This window comes from Aptenodytes patagonicus, chromosome 13 (assembly GCF_965638725.1).
Source record: "Aptenodytes patagonicus chromosome 13, bAptPat1.pri.cur, whole genome shotgun sequence".
Taxonomy (NCBI): Eukaryota; Metazoa; Chordata; class Aves; order Sphenisciformes; family Spheniscidae; genus Aptenodytes; species Aptenodytes patagonicus.
In genome coordinates this window covers 1,316,830-1,343,757 of record NC_134961.1, presented here as the reverse complement: position 1 = coordinate 1,343,757, position 26,928 = coordinate 1,316,830, and the positions used below count along the sequence as shown (strand labels likewise).

General features: G+C 42.1%; 1 protein-coding gene across 1 annotated transcript in view; it reads right to left on the bottom strand.

The window, feature by feature from the left end:
• The window catches only part of DNAAF8 (dynein axonemal assembly factor 8), a 92,279-nt gene that overhangs the window by 11,664 nt on the left and 53,687 nt on the right, over window positions 1-26,928 (bottom strand). The window contains exons 17-27 of the mRNA XM_076350588.1: window positions 26,683-26,789; window positions 23,278-23,432; window positions 21,763-21,910; window positions 18,789-18,920; window positions 17,527-17,721; window positions 15,920-16,246; window positions 14,224-14,286; window positions 12,440-12,493; window positions 10,132-10,301; window positions 4,537-4,732; window positions 785-879 (exon numbers count right to left, since the gene is read on the bottom strand). Coding sequence (XP_076206703.1) covers window positions 785-879; window positions 4,537-4,732; window positions 10,132-10,301; window positions 12,440-12,493; window positions 14,224-14,286; window positions 15,920-16,246; window positions 17,527-17,721; window positions 18,789-18,920; window positions 21,763-21,910; window positions 23,278-23,432; window positions 26,683-26,789 — 1,642 coding nt within the window. The remainder of the gene's footprint in view (window positions 1-784; window positions 880-4,536; window positions 4,733-10,131; window positions 10,302-12,439; window positions 12,494-14,223; window positions 14,287-15,919; window positions 16,247-17,526; window positions 17,722-18,788; window positions 18,921-21,762; window positions 21,911-23,277; window positions 23,433-26,682; window positions 26,790-26,928) is intronic.

The window sequence follows — 26,928 nt, the reverse complement described above, 5'->3', positions numbered from 1 at the left end:
TCTCCTTGGACTAAACTCAGCTGGGTCACCTCTGTGCCACGTGGACATAGCAAGGCTCAAAAACTTCTCTCTCTTCATTGGGCATAACCCAATCATTTCAAACTCTGGTTTTGAGAAGAAAACAATCAGAGTGGAAATGACATACAAAACTAGTTGAACTGGAAAGATATTGTTTCATTTTAGCCATTGGCAAATTACAGTGGTTTGAATCAGAGACCAGCAGCTACATAGTGTGAAGGGCCAGACGAGCAGGAGCGGGCCACACCAGTACTGGTAGGCTTCTCCGCACTGCCTACAATGCAAGCCAAGAGGCAAGAGTTCAAGTCTTTATGCCTCTGTCTGTGGGCAGGGAAGGATGCCGACACCCAGCAGCTCTGTAAACTGCCTGTACTTTACAGCATGAGATGTCTTACATGAGACGGCCCCGCCCTTTTCATTGCTGTGGACTGGTACCTCTGCTGGCAGGGCACAAGGGACAACACCCTTGTCACACAAATAGGGCAGTGCTTCTGAAGTATGAGCCCTGAGCCCTCCTGAATTTACGGCACGGGTTACTGAACAAACATATCTGAAAAAGCACTTTTCCACCGAGACTGTCTGGGTCAATACAAAGTTAGCACATTGTGGTAGGAACATCCACAGGAGAAGCAAAACTCGGCAGCTGGTGAGACACAGCAAAAAAAGCATTATCTAAAGCATAATAGGAAAGAAGTCATGGGATGGCAGGGCCAAAGCCATTGCTCTGACACAGCAGGATACTTCTCAGGAAAGGGCAGAATCCTACCTCTTCCTCCTCTAATGTCTGACACTCAGCGCAGCACAGCCCTTCTGGGAAAAACAGCTTCATATCCCGGACAGCTATTTGATAGGATTTGGAGCCTGAGAGATAAATACAATGAGAAGATTCTCTCAGGCCATGAATTAAACATTCTCTAGACTCACACTCATCTTTCTGAGAGATTGATGATGTGCAACTTACTGAAGTAATTGCTTTAAAGGCCAGCTGTTCTGTACAGTAATAGCAAACATTTAAAACCATTATATTTAGAAAAGTTCCATCGCCTTCTTGGTATTTTGATTCTGTCCTATTATCGCTCAGCTTGTTCTTCATGTGAACGAGACTCCTTCTATTTCCTAACAGTGTAGTCAAGGGAATCGTGTTAAGGAGCCTGTGAAACTCTTCAATACCAGCTCTAGTCCCCCATTGTTGTTCTCTTGCTTCTGGATCACATCAGGCTGGCCTTATGGAATAGGAAGGAGCTACTGGTTAGTAAAACAACTGTGCTTAGTAACAATAATGTAAGCCTCAAATATGCTGGGGGCTCTGATTTACAACAGAAATCAGAATTAGTATGAGACATTGCTGATAGCAGTGTATTTTTCTGTTCACCTGTGGTCACAAAAGGTAAATGGAGACTGGAACAGGTACAGAGAAAGAATGTGAGGATCACAGAAGGAATGGAGAATCATCTAAAGGGTTAAAGCTAAAAGACCTTGGCTTGTTTGACCCAACATGACACAAAGCTGAGAAGGAATCTGATTTCTGGTAAACACATCACGGTGGAAAAGGTCAGAGAAGAAAAAAGAACTACTTAACATTAAAGTACAGGTATTGGCACAAGAACAAATGGATACAATCTGTATATGACTATATTTAAGTTTGAAAATGTAAGAAGATTTCTAGCTATCAGAGCAGTGAAGTTCTGTAACAACCATCCAACTGGGGTGGATGCTTATGAAAGGGAATACATGATGGGGTTGTCTGTGAGAGAATTAACTGAACTCAGTGACTTGAGAGGTCCCTCCAGGCTTAGCACCTGAATATTTCCCTATAAAGCAACAGTGTTATAAAGCACTACTCAGAATGTTTTGAGATTTGTGGGTGGAAATTGTTAGAGAAGGAAAAGCTATTTCTATATAACTGGAGTTCAGATAGATTGTCAATGTGCTGGCACAGATTCATACTCCTGGGATACCAATACACAAAACGCAAATATCCTCTGAAATATTACCACCTTTGCAGGCTACCCATTCAAAGAATCATGTCTTACTGCTCTTAGAGCACTCAGCCCCGTTAGAACTTCATAATTCTAGGTATTGTATAGCCAGAGTCCTTAATGCAGTAGTTTACAATCCTAAGACTGTGTAAGTCACCAGTGTGTAAGTCATGCTGTATCCTCTATGTACCTCTCTGTCAAATCTTCCTTGTTTAAATCATTGATGCTATTACAGAGGACACAAATGCTCCCAAAGCTAGCAACATTTTACCCTTGCTTTGCTCAAGGTGTGAGACTGTATAAGATGCATGTGCAAGAGCTCTTTGGGTTCAAGAAAAAGCACTATACAATGACTTCATAAGACCCAGAAGAGATGACAGGAGTGCAGGTTTACCTCTGTAGCTGAGCCTCAGAGTATTAAAACTGCATTATTTGGTTCGACCGTATCACTGGAACCTGGTCTTCATCTTACTTGAATTTCCCCAGTCACTTCGGGAGGAAACACACAGCTAGAGTTTGCTCTACTTCAGCAAGATGGCATTAACTAGAAATCCTCCTCAGCTGGAGCGAAACTGAGAAAACTTGGTATTCCCTCCTAGGAAAGGAAGATGGTCTTCCACAGTCCCCCAAATGATTACTCACGCAATGATTAAGCTCTTCCTGCTTAACTTGTAGGTAAATGTTTCACCCTTATTGGAGGACAAGCTCTTGGAGGTGCAAGGGGTTATGAACACTCCTTTCCTTATGGACAGACACCTCCCTGGCACAGCAGCTGGATCAGATTCTTGAGTCAGAATTACTGAGTACGTTAGCTACAACTGCATCCATTTTCCTTGAATGTGTGCAAGGATGGCTTTGTGAGCCAGCTATATAGCTGGCTCCAACATAACGCACAATCTGGTCTCAGAGGGCAGGTGGTGGCCAACTAGTTCAGCTCTGTGCTCAGCCCAGTCTTAGAAGGAAGCAGGGATCTGAAGGAAATCCCTAAGCAGACATCTGAGGGTTTCTCTAACACAGTGAGTTCTCTGTGACTCCCAGCGAAAGACAGGATGGGACTCAGCCTCTCTTGCTAATATAAACTAATCTTTAACTGAGTTATGCTAGGGATGCTCTAACCATAGCATGGGTATCTTAAGTTTTGGGTATGTATCACCCATTCTTAGCCATGACTCATTCTCATTCTCAAGGCAACCTGGATACACAATCCATTAATCTTAAGAGCAAAAGAAGCAGAGGCTGATAGTGGAAAAGTATTGGCTGAAGAGCCCTGACCATTTCTTTTGTGTAGGTAGATCCTGTTCTTTAGCCACTCCCACAAATGAGATCCTGTGAGTAACCACGGGGAGATCTCTCTCTCGGTTTAGTCTTGGTCCTAAGGATTATGATCATATCTGATAAAAAAAGATTCTACATTAAGGGGTTGATTCTCTTCCCCAAGCTGTACGTGGTGGCTACTTCATTCCCTACCAGTTCTCCTCAAAAGACCACTTGATATGAACGAAAAGAGGGAGTGATTTGACAGCACAGAATACAATAGAAAGAGCCAAATAATCCAATGGATCTTGACAGGAAAGTTCTTCTGGAACCTGAAGGCATATAGTGCCTGCTTGCCTCACCTGCTTTTATTATTTCTATACTCCCTTAACTACATACAGCACAATCAGTACCACACTGAGGAAAAAACACTGTTCATGGGCAGTGAACTAATGATGCTTAATTCCTCATGAATTTTTGAATTACATCCTTCCCTCCTTGTGGCAATAGCCCAGGCCCCCTCCAGCAATACCCTTGGTTCTCTATAGGCCACTCTCTCCAGCAATACTTCCCATTTTCCCATCCTTCACCCACACTCTCGGCTATCTGTCATCCCACCCACCCCACATACACACTGCAACATCCTAGTTCCCTCCCTGCTGGCAGATGAACTGTGACTGGTTCAGCACACTGGGGATGCTGACCAGCTGGTGTGCCTCTGCTGATGTGCCAGCTGGCAAGAGCCTCTCCGAATGGAAAACAGCTGAGTTTACCTGCTTTCCTCAGCGAGAGCAATTTTTGATCACCTCTTTCTAGCCGGTCATTAATGTTTTGAGATGTTACAGGAACTCAGTATCTTGGAGTCTTTTATCCCTCTGTGAAATCTGGTTGCAGTTGGCCAATGGGTTATGAAGTTATCAGGAGGGGACTCACAAGCAGATAGAAGACAGATGGGTTCTTGGGGATAATTACAAAATAACCAAGCTAAAAGTAGAAAATGACCAAGCAGTGAAGAGATCAAAGGAAATCTGTTCTGATGGAAGACAGATCTAGGGCTGTTCTGGGAAGAAACTTTTTTTTAACATATCTTCTGGGAGAATATTTCATAGCTTGAGACATACTGAGCTCAGCCACCAAGAAAAAAATGAAAGCTTTCTAGGGAATAACGGTCTCTACTGCCTGCCAAGGCCAGATCTGTATTGACAATGCAGGAGGTAACAGTACATAATGTATTTTTTCCATTGGCATATCTGAGCCTTCAGACTTTTCTTTTACAAAAACCTACCGTAAAATCCATTTTGGACTGTGCTGATGCCATACTGAGCCCTCCAGAGGAACGGATCTAGTGCTTGGGCTAGTTTAGGATCCTCTGGTCCCAGTAAATCTATCAGCTTCTTCACGGCATTTGGCCTCTGAAGACACAGCACGAGAGCAGTGCCTGAGGTAAGGTAGGTACAATGAGCTTCTAAAACAGCAGGATCCTGAAAAGAAATAACAGAGATGGAACAGGTTATAATGAACAGTGTTGGTGAGCGCTGGGTACATCCCAGCTTTCCTTCGGCTAGACCCATCCCTGTTTGAAGCAAACAGATCTGCCATTACTCCTTGCTTTCTCTCCTCTTTGTAAAATATGTGCTAGTGGTCTCTGCAGGCAGAGCTTCCAGATATATACCATGGCCGCCAAGCCGGTATTTGTTGTGACATCCACCAGGTAATAGGAGGTCTAGTTCCCACCCTGAGTCCACGCAGAGCTAAAGAAAAAGTTAAGCACTGAACTTAAGCCATAGCAGCTCGTGGTTTTAGTCCCCATGGTCATAGATCAGCCAATGGTAGTTTTTACACATGGTAGTTTTTACACATACGAACAACTTTAGCAGTAATTTCCTAAAACCTTTTGTAAGAAAGGAAACAAAATCCTGTTTCTAAAAGACAGAAAAGCCTTGTGCTGTGACTTGTTCTGCATATCTGTACACGCTAGGTACTGGAGGTGGAGTTCATTTTCAGGGGGTAAGGACAAAAACAAATTGCTACTCTGCAGTTTACTTGTCTACTGCTGAACTTTTGATTTATGCAATACCCTTTTCACAGTACCTTCAGTGTGACATATGGTAGGGTGGAACCAACAGACATTAGCAATAACAACAGGGTCATAAATGCTCTGGGATAAGGAGCCACATTTAATTCTTCTGCTGATATAAAATGATGGATTACAAATACCAGAACTTTTCTTTTTGAATTCACGAAAAGGAGGACCCCCACACCCATCCTGCTGCTACAGCCCAGCTTCTCCCAGAGGGTGGTAAAACACTAGTTAGGATCAGGACTACAGAAATAGCAAGCTTAAAACAAGGATGCTCAGGACAGGGCACTAGACGGGGGCTGAAAGAAGACAGTTCACCCTCCTGGCTTTGCCACTGATGCATTGTGCTCCATGACAAATTTCTCTACCTCTGCTTCTTTTCCAAGTGCCGTCAGTTCAGCCTGTGACCACTCCTGAGCAGAGATGTTCCTGAGGCTGTACAGGTCACAACACCCTGGGATCTTTATTTTAACTACGGATGAGTGGTAATGATAACTAGCAACCATTGCACCAGTGAGAAGAGTCTGATTTGTAGGCTGGAGACAGACATAATGATTGAGAAGCACAGGGAAAGGTAGCAAGTGCCTGGGGCAGAAGGCTACCGAGGGGCAGCAGAGCACTCACAGCCTTGCTGACTGTTTTAATTAAGCAAAACCTTGGAAAGCCAGGCTTGTTGCAGATGTCTCCACTGAGCCTGAGGTCACGGTGCCTCCTCCTGCCCCCTTCATCTCAATAAAGTGGCAAGAGCACCCAGCTCTGCCTCCCTGCACTCCACAGTGTGGCAACACCCATGCCGCAGAGAAGCTCCATGCCAGCGCTGTATGTTCTGTGCAGCTTACAAACAGCAGCATTTTCAGCTCGCTGGCTGAACCAACCCATGGTTATTTACTTTTTTCCAATTTTTGAGGAAATGAAAACAAGGGGGAAAAAACCCATTTGATTCAGCTGAATCATATCATTCAGCCCCCTAAAGGTTTTAATTCCTCTATTTTTTAATCTTCTAGAAGCACCAGCGTATGGCAATTCTGCAGATAAAACATTTCCAAAAGAAAATCCCATCATTTCATTTAAAAATATGGAGATAAAATACTTCAAGGCCTCTTTTGCTTTTCTATCATATGAAACCATTCACTGACTTAGACCCAAATCTTCTCTCACTCGCATTCCTCCTAAACTGCATTTTCTAAGAAGTAGGCTATAAAGTGAAAACCACGGGCTCAATCCTGACATTCTCCCCTGTATTTGAAAATGCAAAATGATGCATGAGAAAGCCCCCCATTCTTAAATTGGTTAGTTATGTAAGGGATTTGATACAAGTTGTGATATTTGTCAATCCTCCAAATGCAGGGCAAAGGAAACCCTGGGACGTCAGTCACAGCGCACGACTGCACATGCGAAACGTACAGGAAAGTTTCACAGGCTCTCCTGTGATAAGAGAGCTCTGTTTAGATGAGGATGAAGAGTTTCAGCATGTCATAGTATACTGCAAAATTCTGACATTCATTCAGTTCTGTGTAATACAAAATAAACCCTTTTTGCTTGAAAATTTTTGTTAGTTTAAAAAATGTGTATATAATCCACTTTTCTAAGGGCCTTCTCTTTGGGAGATGAAAAACAGTGATGGTGACTTCATGAACTTTCAAAAGGACTGGATATAACATACCAACATTCATCCATGTCAGAAACATCTGCAAAAGAAAATGTTCAAAGACATAGTTTCTGTTAAACAGAGCATAATAAATGAAACTATTTTGTTCCAGAGCTTCTAAACAGTGCTTTTAGATCTACGTAACAAAAACCTTTTGTCTCCGGTTCCTGTCTTTCAGTTGTTCCCCAGCAAACGTGCAGACTGTGGGTTAAAGACGATTTTGTTTCTAATTGCTACCGACGGTGTCAGTGAGTCAAGGTGACTTCTTTCCTTCTGATAGATCCTCACATCCGCTCTAGACTCTGCCAGCCAAATGATGCCTTTATTTACATCCTGCCTCCGCACCGTCTTCAAACCGTGTCCTTGCTGATACCCGAGCAGCTGCGGCGAGATTGCACATGTGCCGCTGACTTGAATTCAGTGAGCAATTTTGTTGATGCACACGGAGAGGAAGTTCCAGCTGTGCGCTGGCTCCGGAGGACTAACGGGATTAAAAAGCAGCAAAATTCTCCTTCTGCCTCTACCGTTAGAATCACAAGATAGGACTGGAGGGAATCCGTCAAGTTACTGAGTCCAGTGACCTGCTACTGCAGGCAATCATAGCAGGTAAACCCCAACAGCATGATCAGCTCCCACTGTAAAATCAAGCTTGCTAGCTAGCATCCAAACCCGCGAATCTCTGCAGGACTGGATCTGCTGGATAAGCGCAGAAAGGAGATACAGCCTCCACAGGCAGAACTCCCTCTGGGAGCAGTCGCTTCTCACAGTCTTAACATCATCAGGTCATGCCAGGAGCTGAGAAGGCAATGTCAGCTCTATTTACCCGACCTTTAATTTTTGTTTTTATTATTAAACTTCAGATAAAAAGTATTATCGTGGCTCCTGTGATTAGATAACCTCAGCAAACAGCAGACCAGTCCATTATTTATTGTACGCCAAATGCCAAAAGCTACTTAGAAGCTGAATGTTAGTATTTAAATTGAAAAAGCAATCATGTGTCTGAAATCATGCTGCTGAGGATATCTGTCAACGTGCATGTAAAAAATACATTTGAAAGCGGAAGGAGATGCTAGGTAGTCTTGCTACCAGTGAATAAAACCCAAATCTGCTATCAAGTACCATGTACGCAAAACAAACTGGCACATCGCAGAGCACATGGGAGTTTTCTAGAGATTTTTGGAGACTGATTTTGGATCAGGCTCCAGGTGAGAAGGACATTAAAAGCCCTGGACAGAATTTCTAGAAGGGTCAGACACACTGGCTCCATGTTATTCAACAGGAGATACTAAATTTCAGCAATTTGCCTCCATATTAAGAGCCTCATTTTAAGAACAGCACTGTATCCTGTTGTCTCCTAAACTGAGAAACAGATCAACAATGAACATCGCTCCAATTCAAATGCTTTATATGAAATTCAGCTGTGAAAAATAGTTCTGCCCCCACCAGCTGCCATTGTAACAACTTACATGCCGGATTTTCAAAATAACCCAGTCCCTGAAGCATGCTGAGGCTTTTTGAAAATCTACCTACTTATCCCGGGAGCTCAGCCTTTTTCAGCCCTCATGAGTGAAAGACTTTCAGATGTGTTCTAAAAATGAGAAGGAGCCCCTGTACAGCAGAAAGCATTTCCTACTGTCCGTTCCCCCTTGCCAAAGGCAGTCTATTATCTCTGCTTTCTCACTTTCAAAACCTGCTTTTTTTTTCCCCGAACAAAAACCCAATAGTCTGTAATTTTTAAACTCATTAGTCACCAGCTCTTCAAGGAAACTAAATCAATGCTCAACAGCTGCTCTAGTGTGTTAGAGAACTCCAAAAACAAGCAAGAGAAAATTTTCATGAAACAACCTCTCTTCAAATTTACCCTGCATACATCTGCATTATTTCCCGAGGTAGACATTTGGATTTTTTAAAATGTTTTCTGTTTCAGATGATCAACTAAGCATTTTTGTATTTAGCAAATATCTGTGTATTTGGATACATGGATGTATTTAGCAAATACATCCAAACTGTATTGGAAAGCACTTCCCCATCGACTCTAATAGCCACTATATCCCTCTTACCAATGGTCTGTAAATATTTTAAAATCAAATGCTTGTGCTCCATTGCTTTGCTATCATGCAGAAGGCATTAATTGTTCCTGATTGATGGTTATGTTAGAGCACTGTCCTGGCATGTTCCTGTCGTCTTCTGGAAGACTATTAAGAATTTCTACGAGAGAGTGCTATAAACCCTCCCAACGTAACCCAAGAGCAATATTGATTTAAAAAGCTTGTTTTCTGTAAAATTTAATTGGTTAAAGGTCTTCATGAAAGCAATCAAATAACAAGAATTTTTTTTTTTCCAAGGGTAGGGGGAATCTAACTCCTCTAAAATGCTCAGCTTTCAGTTTCCTGGCTTTCACAATATCTTTACACTCATCTCAGGATGTTTCAGGTTGGGAAAATAATAATTTCTAATGCTATAAAAGAGCAGAAACATAAATCTATTTTAGCTAACAAAAACCTGTAACGCCCCAAGATTCAAGAACCCTCTTTATTGTCTATTAGACATTAGAAATGACAGTAACTCAATTTTCTCTCTTTGCAGGTCATTTTTACAGACTCTTGAACACATGCCCCTGCAACAAAGATTCAGCTGTATATGTAATGTAATAGAAGGCAACAGGGCTCCAGGGGTATACATTCTCTGGCAGTGCAATGAATGTTTCCCAGCTCCCGGGTTTAAACACATGGAAGGAAAACCAGGCACACGTGCAGGGTGTGTGGTATGCTCCTTAGATGTACCCTACCTGGAATGACCTTGGGGAAGAAAGAGAGGACACCTGTTTCGCAGTTAAAGAGTCAGCATTGTAAATTAGCGACTAAACAGATTCCTGGGAGGTCTGTATTGCCCATGTCCTCCAAACTTCTGTTTTAGAGAAACCAGGTCTGCTTCTTTATGGCATGCGATAAAAGAAACCGTCAGCATGTCAGCTTTCTTTGTGTCTGATACCGGTACAGATCTGATCGTTCTATATAGCTCACTTCTAACAACAACTCAGAAATCCCGGATGGGAATTTTTGGTTTTTTCAGGAATGGACTATTCACTAGCTAACATATTTCCCCACTCTAAACCTAAGCGTAGCCACAGACCTGCCAGTTTCTTAACAAACCTGTTTCACTTCAGAAGAAAGGAGTCCTAAGGCAATGTCTGGTTCCAGGTGTATGTGTTTCATTCCAACCACACTGAATTTTTCTAGGTCTAGTTTTCGGAGGATCCTTGCAAGACTATGGCTCCAGGCACCAGGTTTGATCAGCAGCACTGTGCAAAGAATCTGGGCTCCTGTAACAAAGCACACTAGTGAAACCCAAAGCCGCTCCTAAAAACGGAGGTAAACCGTACAGCGATATTTTTTTACCAGCCTGGACAGACATCTGTGGAAGAGGGTTATCTAAAAGCTGGCATGAAGTTTATAAAAATTTGAACAAAACAAGTCAATTAAAAAACCCCCGTGCATATAGGATTTTGGGTTTTTTTTTGTTTTCGTTTGTTTTGTTTGATTTTTAGTTTAAAAAAATACCTAAAACAGTCTAGGCTTGTAGATTTTTGTTTTGTTTCATTTTTTTTTTTCTCCAGGAAATCTGCTCTGAGTCCAAAAAGTTTATGTGGCAGGTCTGTGCGATAAGACTCAATCCTTTATATTATATATGAAAGTTAAGAGGGATAAAATATTCCCTTTTAGTGTAGTGATTATGTGATGTAATCCTTAAGGCAGCTACTAAATTCTTATTCCTCACAGTTTTTCTCTTAGCGTTCTGTATCTCTCTGTTAAAGGTATGTTTCAGAGAGGCACTAACAAGTATGACAGGTCCCAATTAATGTTATAAACCTATTACGAATAAAATTGTGTTTACTAAAATTGGAATTTCAGCAAAAACTTTTTGCTTCTGACAAAGCCCTCCCAGCAGAGCTGCCAGCTAGGTGCAGCACTCGGTGTGCTACGAGAAACAGAAAACAAAACAGACCAAGATAGTTTTGTTATCTGATGATACAAAATGTATTTAAAGGCAGAAAATACATAAATTTCATTTTTAAATGACGGCATTTTCAAATTATTAGTTTCACTAATCTAAAGTACCTTACTACTAGGAATATAGTTAAGATTTTATCCTAATAACATCCTTTGAAGATTTATTGGCAACTGTAGTGTCGGAACCAGTCAGCTAGGACCCATTAACTGCTGGTGCCTAACCTTGTCAATTAGCATGAAGCATGAGGTAACAGTACTGCAGGCTGCTAAAATTGATCCATGATTATCTGTTTGTGTACATAAAATGTCATTTTATGTTTCCTGTACTCCCCACTACTAATTACACAGATGTCGATGCAACGAAGCGTCCACAATGCTACATATAATTTAATGCATAGTTATTTTCAAATGGCAAGAAGCATGTTGCTGATTCATGGCAGAGAAATACGGGATCAAAAATAAAAAGCAAGATTACTGCCCCCCTCACCTGACATGGAAACTTAACCCTTATCATGCAGGGAGCCCTTCTATTAAAGATCTGCTATTTTCTTCACATCATTCTTGAACAGAAAGGTTTAAATGCCATAGCAACAGCCTGCAAGTGCAGAAGCAAGCCGCTCAGACCCACTCAGCTGCTCGCGTATCGAAGGGCAATCTCGACTGTATACTGTTACATAAGCGTTCATTGTCCTCCAGATGTTTTACTCACCATCTGCTATGTTTCTGGGCAAACATTCTCATTCTTGTGGTATGTGAATCACTACATGCTGCGTATTTATCTACTTTAGACACTTCAGGAGGGATTTGTCTAACGTCACTTTGCCATCTTGGTTTGGTCAAAGACAGGCGTGGAAAACAGGTGGGACACCTTGCCACCTAGAGTTGGTTTTCTCTCCTCGGTGATTATAAGTGACAACAGGTAGAGAAAATACCGCTATCTATCAATGGAACAGTCTCTACTGATCATGAATTACCAGAGGCACCTGTTTGGCAGCCCTCAAACATGCCTGATTTCCATCTCCAGTTCTGGCTGTTTAGTGGCCTTTCCAGTTTTGCCCAGGTTGCCTGGTCTTCGTTATGTTTTTCTGCTTTGTAATATTTTTTAGATCCCTTCCTCACGGCCAATGATTTTTTCCCTAAAAAATTATTGCATAGGTTTTGATTTCATAGTGTAACTGTAAAAAATACTGTTTATTTTATATACTATTTATATACAATACTTTAGATATGTGTGTGGCTTAAAACAAGTGTAAACTCAAGAGAAGCAAACATCAGATTTCCTGGCATGCTTAGAAAAGAGAGTGTATATCACTGCCTGTATTCAAGCCTAAGGGAAAAGTTGGTATAATCCTTTTGTTTATTTTTGGCTGGTACCAAATGATGAGAGTTAGATGAGTTAGTTCCACAAAGTCCTTATCAAACCACATCTTTCCATTTGCTCTTCTCTCACCTGTTTGCAAGTAGGTAAACAGTGATTCTGCATGGCATCTCTGGCTCTCTCCCACTAAATAAGAAAAGCAGATAGATTTGAGTAAGCGGTATGCATGTCCTGGGACAGTAATTTGAGGATGTTGCTATCATCTCTACATAATGCAGCCAACATTGCTATGACACACCGTTATTTTAAAGTGTTATACTGGGACACGCATGGCTTGATTTCAGACGTTCAGATGTATTGGGACGCTCTGGGAGATGTCGTACTTGCCACTTCTCCAGTAAGCCCAATAGCATATGCTGAAAAGGACTGCAAGTACTAAATCATGTTGATTCTTGATTACCTTTTCCGTGTATTTCAGGGAGTGGCTAATGGTCGTTTTAAGCTACCTTTGTGCTCCCAATATTTCACAGTCAAGTTAGAAGCTGCCTTGTCTCCGGTGTAAGTCCCAGAAGCTCAGGTGTTTTGTTTAATGTCCTCCCTTGTGCCCTTGGAAGCAAAGAAGGGCTGTGTATTCTGACTACACACCTACTGAGCCCAGATCTGTTGTTCAGTCCTTTCCTCAGCTCTGCTGATAAAACCTCACTGGCATTCCCCAAGCAGCCAGGAATGGTCGCTTCAGTGATTCTTCATAAGAGCAGAGCAGTATAAAAGGAGTCTGGTGAGTCAGAACTTATGACTGTCCTGGTTTCGGCTGGGATAGAGTTAATTTTCTTCCTAGTAGCTGGTGTAGTGCTGTGTTTTGGATTTAGTATGAGAACAATGATGATAACACAGTGATGTTTTAGTTGTTGCTAAGCAGTGCTTACACTAAAGTCAAGGACTTGTCACCTCCTCATGCTCTACTGAACTGAGAAGTTATCCAGGACTGGGGCACAGTGAGGAGAAGCTTGCATCAGATTGATGAAGGACTTCCTTTTCCAGTGACTGGCAAGTTTAACCAGTGTGACATGCAAGGTAGATAACAGAAAACTAAAATCTGTTCGTCAAAATAAAATCATTACCATTCTTTTGTATTTATTACTGTCTGAAATCCCTGTATTTCTATTTCCCAGGGCAATGTACCTGGAAGGTATCTAGCCAAAGTGTTCTTTTCTTTTAATGAGCCCTTCTTCTCTTTCCATGTCTGTCTTATTTTGCTGGAATAATAAGAGTACATATAAAAGGTGGAACCAGCTCCGAGGTCCTTGCTTCATAACGTTTCAGCTCACATCCTCACAGTACCAATTTTTTTCTTTAGTACTGGGGTTATTTGAAAGAACTTCTAGGATCTGTGAATTCCGTGGTGACTTGGGTGGCACTGTAATGCAAATGACAGAGCCCCTATCTGAGACTTAGGAAATGTGCATTCTGCTCTGATTTCTGTCACCCACTTGTCGGGCAATGGTGATCAACACATTTCACCTCTCCAGGCTTCAATTACCCCCTCTGTAAAACATAGTGAAACTCACCTTCTTTGAGATCTACAACTGAAAAGGGCTACTAAAGAGCTGGCATTAATTACTCCTCTAGCCTACATTCCCTACCAGCCCTAGATAGATCATCCAGGCAGGCACAGAAGAATTGTGTAGAAGAAAGGTGATCTGGCAATACTACCACCTTCCCCCAGTACCAAGTGGACCCCTCTGGCCTTTTCTTCCTAATTGCCTGGGATTATGATGTCTAACCAAAGGTTTGCTAATCCCATTTTAATGACTCTGACAGAGGACACAGAGTTAGAGTTTTCTTCAATCTATTTTAAGAGTATAAAATTATTTGGTTTTATCCAAGAGGCAACTGGTGCATACTTCTGGTCTTACCTTCAGCCCTGGACCTCTTGCCAGGTGGTGGCAGGTATTTCATAGCAGGGCGGTGTTCTGCATCTGTAAAAGGAAGGAGAGGTATTTTTATGGATTCACAGATGGGGGACCTTTACTGTTTGGGGGGTCGGGGGCGATGAAGGTAATTTTATTTAGCAGGGGAAATGGCAGATGTTTGACCAGCTGCAAAATACTGAAGAGCTGTTCTCTAGCACAAAGACGTCTCCATTCCTCCCACAACAACAAAAACAGGAGGGAAAAATGTAATGACCTTATAAAAGAGAGAGTGCAGGATGCTGAAGTCATGCTTCAGCTATGCTCCTTTGTTCTTGACAATGGCTTTGGTGGGAAAGGCTGGCACTGTGATTACAACCTCCCTCAATAAACTGATCTCACAGTTCTGCTTTCCTCTTACCCTGCCTTTTGGTCTCAAGATAACTTTAATGAAGGGCAGCAATGCATGAATTCTTAGTTTCATACACTAATTTGGGATGTCTGATGCGTTCTTTTTTGAAGGCCTCCTCTTCTCGCTCTCCAATCTCACATAAAACACCCATGTAGTTCACTGTCAAATCTAACTTTTTGTGAGACTAAAATTAGTATCTTTTTCCAGACACCATCACATTTTCTTCTTTCTATTCAGTAAAGCCAATTTGTTACTCCACACTACATAAGCACTGTGTGTTTGACACAAGCATCTAAGTTTGTGTTGACAACAAAGGACCTTTCTTCCCTATGAAAAGATAGGGGAAGAGCTATAAATTACAAAGCATGAATGCACTTATGAAACTGCGTCACTCCTCCTCAGTTGATACACAGTGTTACCACAATCTTGATTTCTCTCTGTTCCTGAATAATCAGAAATCGTCAGGCTCAGAACTGTTTATCTTTAGGTGTGAGGAGTCAGGAATCCCCAAGAACGGAGGTGATATGCCAATATATTTCACATTAGAAGAAAACAGTGGGAGCTCATACTCTTCTGCTCCAAAGCATCCAGTATCAATAACACCACAGTCTGCACAGTGATTTAGTTTAAAGAGGCGTGGCTATACATTTCTTGCTACAGGAGGAAACTAGCAAGTTTACTATGCTGGAAGATCAATGCTAGCATATATCACTGAAGTCTGAGAAGCTTTTGACAGCAAAGGTCTCTGTTCCTCACGAACTGTTCATTCTTTTCCAGGATAAAAAGAAATTCTCAAGAAATCTGCTTTCTTCAGCTCTTGCAGATTGGTCGTACCTTCATCTCCCTGAGTACAGGGCAAGGCCGGGACATCTAGCCCCAACACGTTAGGCACCACAATTAGGTGCCCACATTTAGGTGGGATAGATCTTGGCCTCTGTTTCTCAGTTTCTCTTATATACAGAGACAGAACGCATAGTATTATTTACTGGTCCTGCCAACTGCTCTAATATCTATTTAGTATTTATGAAGTACCTTGAGATCTTCAGAAAGGGCACCAGGCCATGCATAGCCACAGTAAATTAATAGGCCAACTTGTAGATGACCTCAGCTGGCTCTTGCTGATTTCATATCCCTCATCATTATTCAGCCAAGCACAGAATTTAACCCCAAATTATTCAGTTTTTCTGTGCCTGAGAAAAACCCATAGCACTGCATTCCTTTGTCCAAGTTCAATAAATTTCCAAACACCTTATACCTGAGGACATTATAAACAGTAAAAACATGTCTTACCAGTTACAAAATCCATCTCTGTGAAGAAGAGGATGGCTTGTCTGAATGTCACCTCTGGGGTCAAGGCCATTACTGTCTGTAGAAGACTGCCACTTTTGCTTAGCTTCTCCCTGCATTGTGTTAATCTCTTCAATGCATCTGCAAGAACTTTGAAGGCATTGATCCGCCGTAATGCACACACAAGGACTGGGTTTGACATTAGTGTATCAAGGCTTCTTTGCCAGGAAGTATCTCCAACCTCAAAAGGGGTTATTTCTCTGGCCTGACGTCGAGTGAGATGGGGCAACCACTTGAGACCTAGGAGCTCAAATCCTGAATCGGGTTCTTCTGCAAGTCAAGAGAAATCTGTTTAGCATCAGTTGACAGCACGTGTTTCATAGAAGCTGTGTTTTCTTCTGGAGACAAGTGTTCTAAATTCACATTGATTTTTTTACAAGACAACAAGTTCCAAAGCTGCTTTGACTTCGCCCCCTGTTGCATCCAAAGTGGACTGTAATGCAGATATAGAAATATACTGGGAAAAACCACAAGATACAAATGCTAGGAAACTACATTACAGCAAAAACAAAAAATGGGCTATCTGGGAAATCAACAGGGAGCCACAGAGAATAAATGCCATGATTTGATTAGAGAACACAGCTAATGGAGAGGAGTTGAAAGGGAAATACTGAGAATACACTGATAACAATGTGGTTTGACACAGTATAATCCATAATTATAGATATTTTACCACCTCTCATAACATTCCATTTTAAGCTATATTCATTGTAGTAATAAGGTACAATTTAATGCTGACTTGTCTCTAAAGTAGCTTAAATGTTGTTGTGTTTGTAAAGTGGTCTTACTTCCAATATTTAGGGGCTCAATCCATGAGTGCATGTTGCTGGAAGTTTCTGTCAGCTAGAATCTCTTCCTCGCCTACCATGATACAGAACTTACTCCGTAGTATTGTTTCAAGAGAGTAGGAAAGAACATAGCATAAGACAGGGTGCCAGACTTCTGCCCTTTGTTAGTACACTTCCTGTACTATTAAACTTCAGTGCAATCTGTATCATGAAATTATAGAAAATCATCATCCTGCTTAGCACTTGACAGCAGTCTTCATGCATTCGTAAGCATTTAACGCGAGGGATAGTGTCGTTATTCCTCCTGTGCGCATGAGGAAACAAAGCATGAAGTGGCGAAGTGTCTTGCTTCTGATCACAAAGGATGTCAGTGGACAGAATAGAGTTTGTGATTTCTGAATTCCTGTTGCTGTGCCCCAATTACACAGCTGCTTTATCTCCCAGTACGTAGAGAAAGACACAATGCTCTGGATTACATAAGAGGCTTAGTAAGCCTAAGCACATCTTTGAACTAATTTGACACTCTCTGAAGAAAATTATGCCCACCTGAGCTGTTTGCAATATGAAAAGTGGCCTTGCCCATGACTAACTAGCTATGATAAATTCTTCAGTTCTTTAGGCAGGTAAGCAAAGAAACCTGTCCTCCTTCCTGAAGCCCCTTTTCACCACATTTTTCATAATGTTCCTGCTATAACAAAAATAGCTAGACAGTGTAAACTTTCCTGACCAACTTCTGCTGCCCTCCCCAAGAGCTGGGATCACCTGCACTCTGAGATTGATTACTGTGCCCGGGAAGAAGAATCTGGTGAAGGAGCCCTCCAGCACTCTTCATAGCGTCCACTCCGACCAGCGTCAGCATGACAACTTGCTCCATTTCAGGCTCAGAAGCGTAGGTTCGATTGCAAAAAAGATCCAGAGGAATGTTACGGGGGTCTGGCACTGCACTGAGATTTCCTCCTAGCCAGGGAGATCATCAAAATAAAACTAGTTACCCCACGAAAACAAATCTTACATCTTTTTCAGTGTGAAGGAATTGACTAATTCTTGATTGAGCAAAGGCCAGTGCCTCACTGTGATACTGCTCCTCACACTGCAGCTCAGCATGGCCAGAAAAAGAATCATGCATGAGGAACAGTATCACAGTGAACCCTTACTAATTAGTCACACTCCCTAACTGGAATTACTTTTGCCATGTAAAGCAAATATATTCAATCCCAATTTTGATATCCTTATTCATACCATTAAGCAGAGTTGGTAGATTTATACCAAAACGATTTAAGGCATCAATTTCAGGTTGATAACTAATGACTGACTTCACATTAAATTGATACTTCAGTTTGCTTTCTAGGAGATTACACAGCATACAATTGAGGGCTAAATAGGGGACTGTTATAATACCATGCATATATCCACGGTCCTATCTGGAACAGTATAGCCTGCAGAATCCCTGGCCCATCAGAAATCTATGTTTGATTCCATGCTGTTTCACTACATGATTATTTAAGCAATTGTATAGTTTAACACTTATTTGCTTAGTTATTCCTACATCTTAACATTTCATCATGCTACAAAATGGTGAATGACATGCATTTGATTATTATTTTTCCTTATAATTTAGTGTGAATTTGGTTTTGGAGAGCAATATACTTCATTTAAAAATCCTGATATCCAACATTTAAAATAATTTAACTAGTTAAATAAAACTATGTTAACCTCCTGAGTACGTAAGAAAACACTACCTTGTAGTCAGTGAACTAAACATCTGATTACCATGACCTCCAAGTGTATAGAACTAGTAGGTTTAAGACTCTCCTACCCATTTGAGTCATAGTGAATGTGAAAACACATTTACTTGCTTTTTCAAGTCCTATCAATTTCCCAGCTTTGAATGAATGAGTTACTGAAGTGAACTCAACTGTATAAGCTGAAAATAAGAACATCTGAGTAAAGTAGGAAAATCCCCTAAGAAGGTTGTCAGACCTTGTAAAAGCCAGAACAATCCATTTCCCATAGCTTTGACCTACCCAGTGTCTGCAGCAAGGTCTCGGTGTAAGGAGCCACATGAAAACACACGGAGGGGTCCAGCCCAGCAGCGGCAGGCAGGTTGCTCTGCCCATTGCCAAGGAGGCCTTGCTTTGCCAGTTCATTCATCACTCCTATGCACAGAACAAAAGAAAACGTGAGGAATACAGAACTCTGTGACGCAGTCTGACATGAAAACACTCTTCTTATCAAATGTTTTGATTCATCTGACCACAGTCCCATTACAGAGACATTAATGTGGGCCATGCTGAGCTTACCTAAGAGACACGAAATGCAACTTAATCACACTGTCTCCCCAAAATCATATTCACTTACAGTGGGACAAGTAGCTGTTGAAAATTGAGGCTTGGCCACAGCTTTCTCTGGAGACAGCTCTGCTTTGTGACCAGCAGCCCAGTTGTTTCTATTACCTTCTAACTCCTGCTGTGAACTGAAATGTGGAACATAGGCATAGAAGATGCTACATAGCTCTTGAATTTTAGCGTCTTAAATAAGTTGGTGTCCACAAGGAAGGGAAGTCACAAATCTTGAGCCTAGTGCTTGAGTGCAGGCCCTCAAGGTGAGCAGCGAGGCCAGTGTCCTGCATCCTACACAGCACCATGTGGCCACAGAGGCGTTGCTAGGTTACAGACCTGAACAGAAACATCCCGTTCTGCTCATGTAAGTCCCAATCTGGAAATGCCACTTTTACAGACGCTAAGTGCTTGAAACTAGCAATCTCTCAGTTCCCATTCTTCCTCCAAAAGGCTGGGCTATGCACAGGCAGTGCATTAAGGCACTGGCATACGGTACACTTCCACAACAATTGGTTCAGCCTTCTGTAGTAATATTTCAGACCACAGTTTTAAAGGCTTGTTATTTTTTAAATTACTTCATATACATTTGATTGCTGTCAAAAATTTACTGTAGTGTAGCATGGGAAATGGACTATTAGTGCTAGAGGCTGATGCAAACCTCAGACGTCAAACGTGGCACTGACAAGAGATTTGAGCCTGTACCACTGACAATCACCTATCTGCTTTTCAAAATTCAGGTGGCATGAGTAACCAAAAAACGTGCCATCACTGCCACAGCAGCATTACCTGCTGTTTATTCAAACTCAATGCATGGCAAAAAGTAAAGCTTGGACAAAAGTTTACGCGTTTGATCCTCAAGACAGAGATCCATTACCCAAAGACACCTACCTGCTCTATTTCATGAATGATTGTTGAATTTTTCCTTGCTTGAAAATTGAACAGTGTTCAAGACCTTGAAGGGGTAACTGCTTTTCAGGGGTATTGATTACAAATGCAAAACTTTTTAGTGTGGTATTTACCCTACTCAAATCCCAGTGCTATTCTACACTTTCCAGAGGCCAGACCAAAGCTTATGTGGCAAGAATGTCAGCTTCCCCTCTCCAGGGCTCCGGAATATGGAATGAGGTATCTCTCTGGATCAGCTCTGAAGCAATCACAGAACACATGGAAAGAGGCATTCGCAAATTCTGTCTACAAACACAGCAACAAAAAAAGAGAGTTCTCTACAATGAGGGAAAATATTTTACCTTTCTGGAATACCCTTTGTTCCAGTGTCCACCTATATATTTCTAGTGGAAATGTCCCCGTGCAAAGCATGAACACTGTAAACATCATCTGTGGCACTCTGCGAGAAAAGCAGCAGAAACTGTTCTTCTTTAATGAGCAACTTTCCTTGGGTCTACAGGCAGCAGGTGACACGGTGCTGTAATTAGTCTGCCATGATTAATCCACTGTGTCTGTACGTGTTTTCAGAACATTCTGTGATAGCCTCAGGAGAAAAAGCAGAGGACTTTTTGAATTGTCATTTTTTTTCCAAACCTCTCAATGTTCTTTTCTACTGTGGATGGACTAAAGGAAGCAATCGGGCAGTGGATGAATGTCTCCATCATGAGCTATTTGGGGTGGTGTTAATGGAGGGGTCAGCAACAGTGATCCTCTTCTCTTAGCGATGCTGTCTGAAGGGGAGGTTGCAGGAAAACAGATGCAGGAATGGACTCTCTTGCCACAGGCAACACGCCCACTGCCAGAGCAGGAAGAAGCAGTCAGGGCAGGTTCTTTGTTCCCTGCTGATCACTGTTGTTGCTTGTGATCTTCCCCACTTGAGACCAATGTCAGCTCATCCTTAAGAAAACCAAATAACGCTTTTCCTGAACCAGAGCCTCAGAATAGAGTCTGACTCAAGTAAGAAGATTTGGGACAGCAACTTGTCTGTTTTTTGGCAGTCGCTACATATAAAATGAGTTACAGTTCAGATGCTTGGAAGTCACAGGTATGCAGAACTCAGGGCTGAGGTTGATAGGATCAGATGCTATCCTCAGGCTCAGTGGCACATACATATTTTTGCTACCCTACCTCTCCGTGCAATAAGAATACCTAAGAGGAGGTTACTGAGATGATGAAGCCAGGCCCATTATGGAGGTGTACAGTGGGAAGCCAAGAGACAAGGTTCACAAATTCAAACAGAGGAGGTTCCAACTTGACATAAAGGAAAACCAGTTCCCCATAAGGACGGTCAAGCATTGGAACAAAGACCCAGAGAGGCAGGGAAATCTCCATCCTTGCAGATTTTCAAGACCTGACTGAAAAAAGCTCTGAGCAACCTGATCTCAATTCATTGCTGATGCTGTGTTGAGCAGGACATTGGGCGAGAGACCTTCTGAGGTCCCTCCCAACATGAATTACTCAATGATTCTAAGTTCAAGAGGACTCCAGTGCTAAAGATCAAACAACTGACAAAGATCAACCTGTTCTGTTGGATATGTAGTAGTGACTGATTTACACGTGGGTCTGAAGATACATACAGCAAAACTATCAGGCCCTGTTATTCTCAATAAATCTTTCCTGCAATGTAACAGCTGTGGTTAAACTGTTAACGTTTAGCTCACGCACTGAAATGCAAACCTTCTTTTCTGAGGTTGTTGAGCAGTGAAAACATTACCTTTTACCAATGCGGGAATGTGATAACTAGCATTCTCCTTTCTCAGCAACAAAATGAGACAGTGCATGCGTGGTTCAGCAGAGAGCTCTCCTCTTGCAGAACTGGTATCAGGTGAACTTGAAATCTTGCTAGGGCAAAATACAGCAATCTGAAATAATGAGGGTGAGATTTGACTACTAAATCCATATGTAATCACTATAGGGCTCAAGCAAATAGTTAAGTTACAATGGCATAACAAGATACACCAGCTGAGCCATAGTAGCTTCCAGTAACTGGGTGTTCATGCATCATCTATTCATGAGACACAGGAACTTAATTTAAACCTCAGGGAAGAGGCTTAACGTAAAATCGTTCTGCCCTGCAACTGTGCTGGACTAAAACCACCACAGTTATAACTCAGCTGATATCTGGTACCATCCTAAGTCACTCATGCAAAAATGATCTTGAGTCCCAAATGAAGGGATGATTTTTCAGAAACATTTAGCTCCAAACAGCACATTGAAGCAATAGTTGCTGCTGATAACTTCTTAAGTGGCCGTTTAGGACTATGCTCCAAATATTTGGCTATTTGGGCTGTAGTATTCCATAAATAAGTTATGTTTATTCTACAAAATGTTATGGGCAGGGAAAGTGTTATTCCTCAGGCTTGATCACAGAACAAGCAGAAAAGAGGGGCTTTGTACACAGTTTAATTTGCAAAATGATGCATTTCCTGATTGACATAGCAAACAATCCTAAGCATGACAATTTAAATTAAGGGCTCCACTCCTTTGTAAGAGAAAGTGTCATATGATTCCTGGGTGAGTTATTGTGTAAGAAGCGCAGAACTGGACTTCTTGCATATCTAAGTTTGACTGAAATCTTGCATTTATGATTATTGCTGCTTCCTTAGGCTGACTTGTCAAAATGCCAGCTGCACTCTAACTCAAATCTATCATCATGTTAGACAGATCTTCAGAGAAAAAGAAAAAACAAGTTGTTATTTTTGACAATAGGAAAGCTCTTTTTGCAACCCATCTGGAATACACTAAAGTAGGGGACTTCATGCTGAAAGGTGATATGCAGTCCCAGAGGGACTGTGAAGTATATAATCAAACATCAGTCTGTTAGAGGAAGACTGTTCTCCTGAATACACGTTTGCAGATCAGAAATTGTTATTTTGGTTTATGTGGCTACTGCCTGCTCTTGCTTATTTTGAGATCAATGGTAAAATTCATGTTTGCCTTAGTAGGAGGAGGCCCGATTATGAATTTACACTTCTGTTCTCAGTGAGAGGCTGAGGCCTGGTGGGATTTTCCTACTAAAGAAAAAAACACCACTGAAAGCAACCAGAGTACCATTCACAGGAATACAGAGAACATAAGTGCTGGCTAGCTAGTAAAGAGAGAATGAGTGTCCTTGAGAACACTTACTAGAGGAGTGTCGGCTCACACATCCATAAGCTCACAGCATAATTAGTTTCAGAACAACTGGTAACCCAAGGTATACAACTCAGCTGTGCGTTCTGTCTGGTACCTGACTTGTTGTCATGCTCAGCACAATGGCTTGCTTGGGTGAAAGCTGCAGCTGTCTGATTCCTTGCAGAACAAACCCCCGATGAGTACAGACCGAAATCACGTTACCGTATGCATGAGGAGATACCACAGGTGACACCATCAAAATGATGTCCCCTAGATCAAAAAGAGGGTGAGAAAAGCAGCATATTATTTTCACAGAAGCTGTGGTATCAATGCAAGGCAACTCTAACAGTGGCTAGTTCCAACTTGAAGCGCATCCCAAATGGTGACATTGTATTTTACGGTTTATTTGCCCTATCCAGCTCATAGTGACTGCTATCAGAGGCCAACCTAGAACGGAAAAGCTTATGGCATCATCGGTGATATCTTTATGAATCATCTACCCCAGATAGTCTGTCTCATCAGTTCTATCTAGCTATCTACGAGCTATTAATCTATCTTTGAGGTATCTATGCTCTCAGTTCACGTGCTAGCTGTGCGTCAGCCCCTGCCAGGCTGTGTTTGAGCTGTTACGCTTACAGCTGGCAATCCAACAGCAGTCAGTTCCCTCAAGGACTAAGGACCTGATAAGCCTGGCTACACTGATGAGTTAACTAAATAAGGTCAACAAGACCAACTGGCGATTTGTCCACTATAAAGTGCATGAAGCAACTCCAGCCATTCCTCTCTGCTGTTATTGCTGGTCCTAGCCTGTAGCTAGCTTCTACAGTCTCGTTCAGCAGGACCTTCTACTTCCTCTTGTCCCTTCTTTAGTCCTGCCTTTAACCTTCATCCCAGAGCTTGCCCTGTGGCACGGGCTCCTGAATCTTTGGACCGGCCTGTGGTCACGACCTCACCTCACTCTGGTTTGGTACCATCTGTGGTTTCACAGGTTCCTGTCCTTGGCTATCATGATAATGGTATCAGCCTGCTCTCTCCTACCTGACTCGCATCTATTAGGTCTGGCTGCTCGTGCTCTCCTTGTATCCCTCAACCCAGTAGATAAGGTTGTAGAAGCAACTGGAATTTACATTGGGTTAGAACCCTGGGTTTTTAGACTCCTGTTTTCTAAGAACACCACCAAACTCACTGCCAACAGGGTGGCAACATGTGCTATGAGCAAGCTCTGGAGAAAGAGCCTACAAGACCTCCTGAGCAGTGTCTAAGCCCCATCTTAGGTGCTACAGGACAAGCTCAAGACTTTTCCCTGAAGCCTCTGATCTATCTGAGGTCTTTGCTTTGTTCTAATCTTATCTTGGGTCTCTGCTTTTACCATCACCTTCATTATTACACTCTCCTAGTCCTAATATAGCTTTTTTTTCTGTACACGATGTACATTCAGATCTCCATAACCTGCCGAGAGCAAGCTCTGAAGACAAATCCTCAGTATCACTTCTACATGGGTTTCCTCTACACTGCCCCATGAATTTCTCTTAGCTCTAACCGAATGATATAATGGGGTTGGAAGTATTTTAGTCTCTGTGTTCCAATTACACTTTTTTGGGGGGGTAGGACTATCAGCAGTGAATGTTTCTTTTAGTTCTAGACTTCATGATATGGATATCTATCCATAGATAGATATGGAATCTGACCAAGGCTCAGCCTGGTAGTTCAAAGCAACAGCAATAAAACAAGGGAAAGCTTGTGTTTATTACTAAGGATGGGACAGGCAGAGTGTTTCTTTGCCTAAAATTTCTATTTGGCTTTATGGCTTTAATTTTGCAGGCTTTGAGCCAGACTGACATTAGTGCCACATTCATTATATGTGAACTGTCAAAATTTAGGGTTGCAAGTGATAAGATTTTGGTTCTTCTCTAGTTGATAACACTTTTAAAAAAACATTTTTCATATACACGTATCCCAAATCAACAAGAATACCTGCTAGGGTCAGTAAAACTTTGATTACTGAGAAGGGGCAAGATATACCTGGTGGGAGCAGCAGTGTATTTGTTCTGCATGCTCTGCATGGGTATATCTTCCTCTCTCCAAGAGAAGCTGCTAGAGACCTGAGGGAAGAAGTCAGTGAATGCTTCCTTTCCTTAAAACCCCATAGGGCGTCTGCTCCCAGACCAGATTTTCAGCTTCTCTTCTGAGAGTCATGATACAGTTATCTATCCGAGGAGCAAAGCTTGAAAGTGACTTCCTGAGCCCAAATACAGATGGAACGTGGTGTGGTGTAACTCAGCAGCCCACATCAAATGTGAATCATTAATGGCCATAAAAGGAAGGGGAGGCAGAAAATGTGACTCATTCTATCAGCAGCAACCAGCTGCCATCAATACCAATCCCAAATAACACAGAGCCAATGGCTGTCTGCCAAGCTGCTTGAGTTAACATGCCCAGTTATACGAAAGAGTGTATCTCAAAGGTGAGACTTTCTTTTTTTTCCCCTCTTCTTTCTCCCTTCCCCATTTTCTGTCACCCTCTCTGTCAGTTTCCGCTCCTTTCATCTTTTTGGCTTATGCTTTCATTCTTTTCTCATACGTTCTTTCCTTTGGCAATATAATTTTCCATGCCTTCTTTCTATGTCAGTACAACCCTGCTTTCCTTCTGCCATCTTCTCCCCAACAGCTGCTGAGCTTCCACACCCCTCAGGTTTTTTTCCTTTGAAACTATCTTCAATTGTGGGAGTAGAAATCAGATAGCAATGCTCTAATAGCATTGTCTAAAAATCACTTGAGCCTGAGATCTGCTGTGCCAGGCCCCACTACAGAAGGTTGTCAGCACGTTGGCCTCCTACAGCAGACACCCCTATACCATACAGACCCTTCTTAGCCCGTTATAAGGTCTGCATGCCCTGGCAGGTTTCCCTTGAACACAGCAAGCTTGCTGCTAGTTAGGTATGAATTCAGAACCTGGAAGACTATTCCTACAAAGGGAAAAGGGGGATTTGGGTGGAGCCAGGTGATAGCCAGTTAATATTAGCCCCATGAAGTGCTTTCTTTTCTGATTGTGTGGTCGGTCCTGCCCCGAATGAAATCTTAACCATTTCATACCCACGATGATGATATTCAGCTCTTCACCAGTAGAGGTAGATGATCTCTAATCAGATAAACATGCAGTTTAAGGACACCGTTAGGTCTTCACGTGACTGTTTCTTTGATGAACAGGCCCCTATGTGCAGAGATTTCCTCTGGGGTGTTTTTTTGTTTTTAATTTTTTTTACCCTTCAGTGAAACCTAAGCAGCCTACAGGACTCTAGCAGCTACTCCTATGAGGAGGATGAGGTGATAACATTCCTCCGTCACTTCATTTTAGGCAACAGTGTTTCACTAGAAATTCATTCCTGGCTCTAGAGCTGGCCAGGTCACAGCACTGAGAAATCCAGGGAGGCAGAATTTCCTGAAATGGGTGGGCTGGAGTAAGGTAATACTGTCAGTGAAGGAGAACCATAAAACCTCAAGATTCATTCCCTAACGCTGACCTTTGGTAGTCGAGACAAGCATTGCTGGAGGTCGAAGCAGCACCATGCCCTGGAGATCAACCTTTTCTTCATCTGCTTCTGCCCTAGTTGATGAAGGACTCTGAGAACTAAAGAAAAACAATAAATATTAAAAGCTGTTACGCCAGGTTCTGACTCAAACCTACCTTCTGCAACAAACCCAGGGCCACAGAAGCTTCTCTGGTAAAACTACTTTACTGGAAAAGCCATTTCAATCCCTTGTCCGCG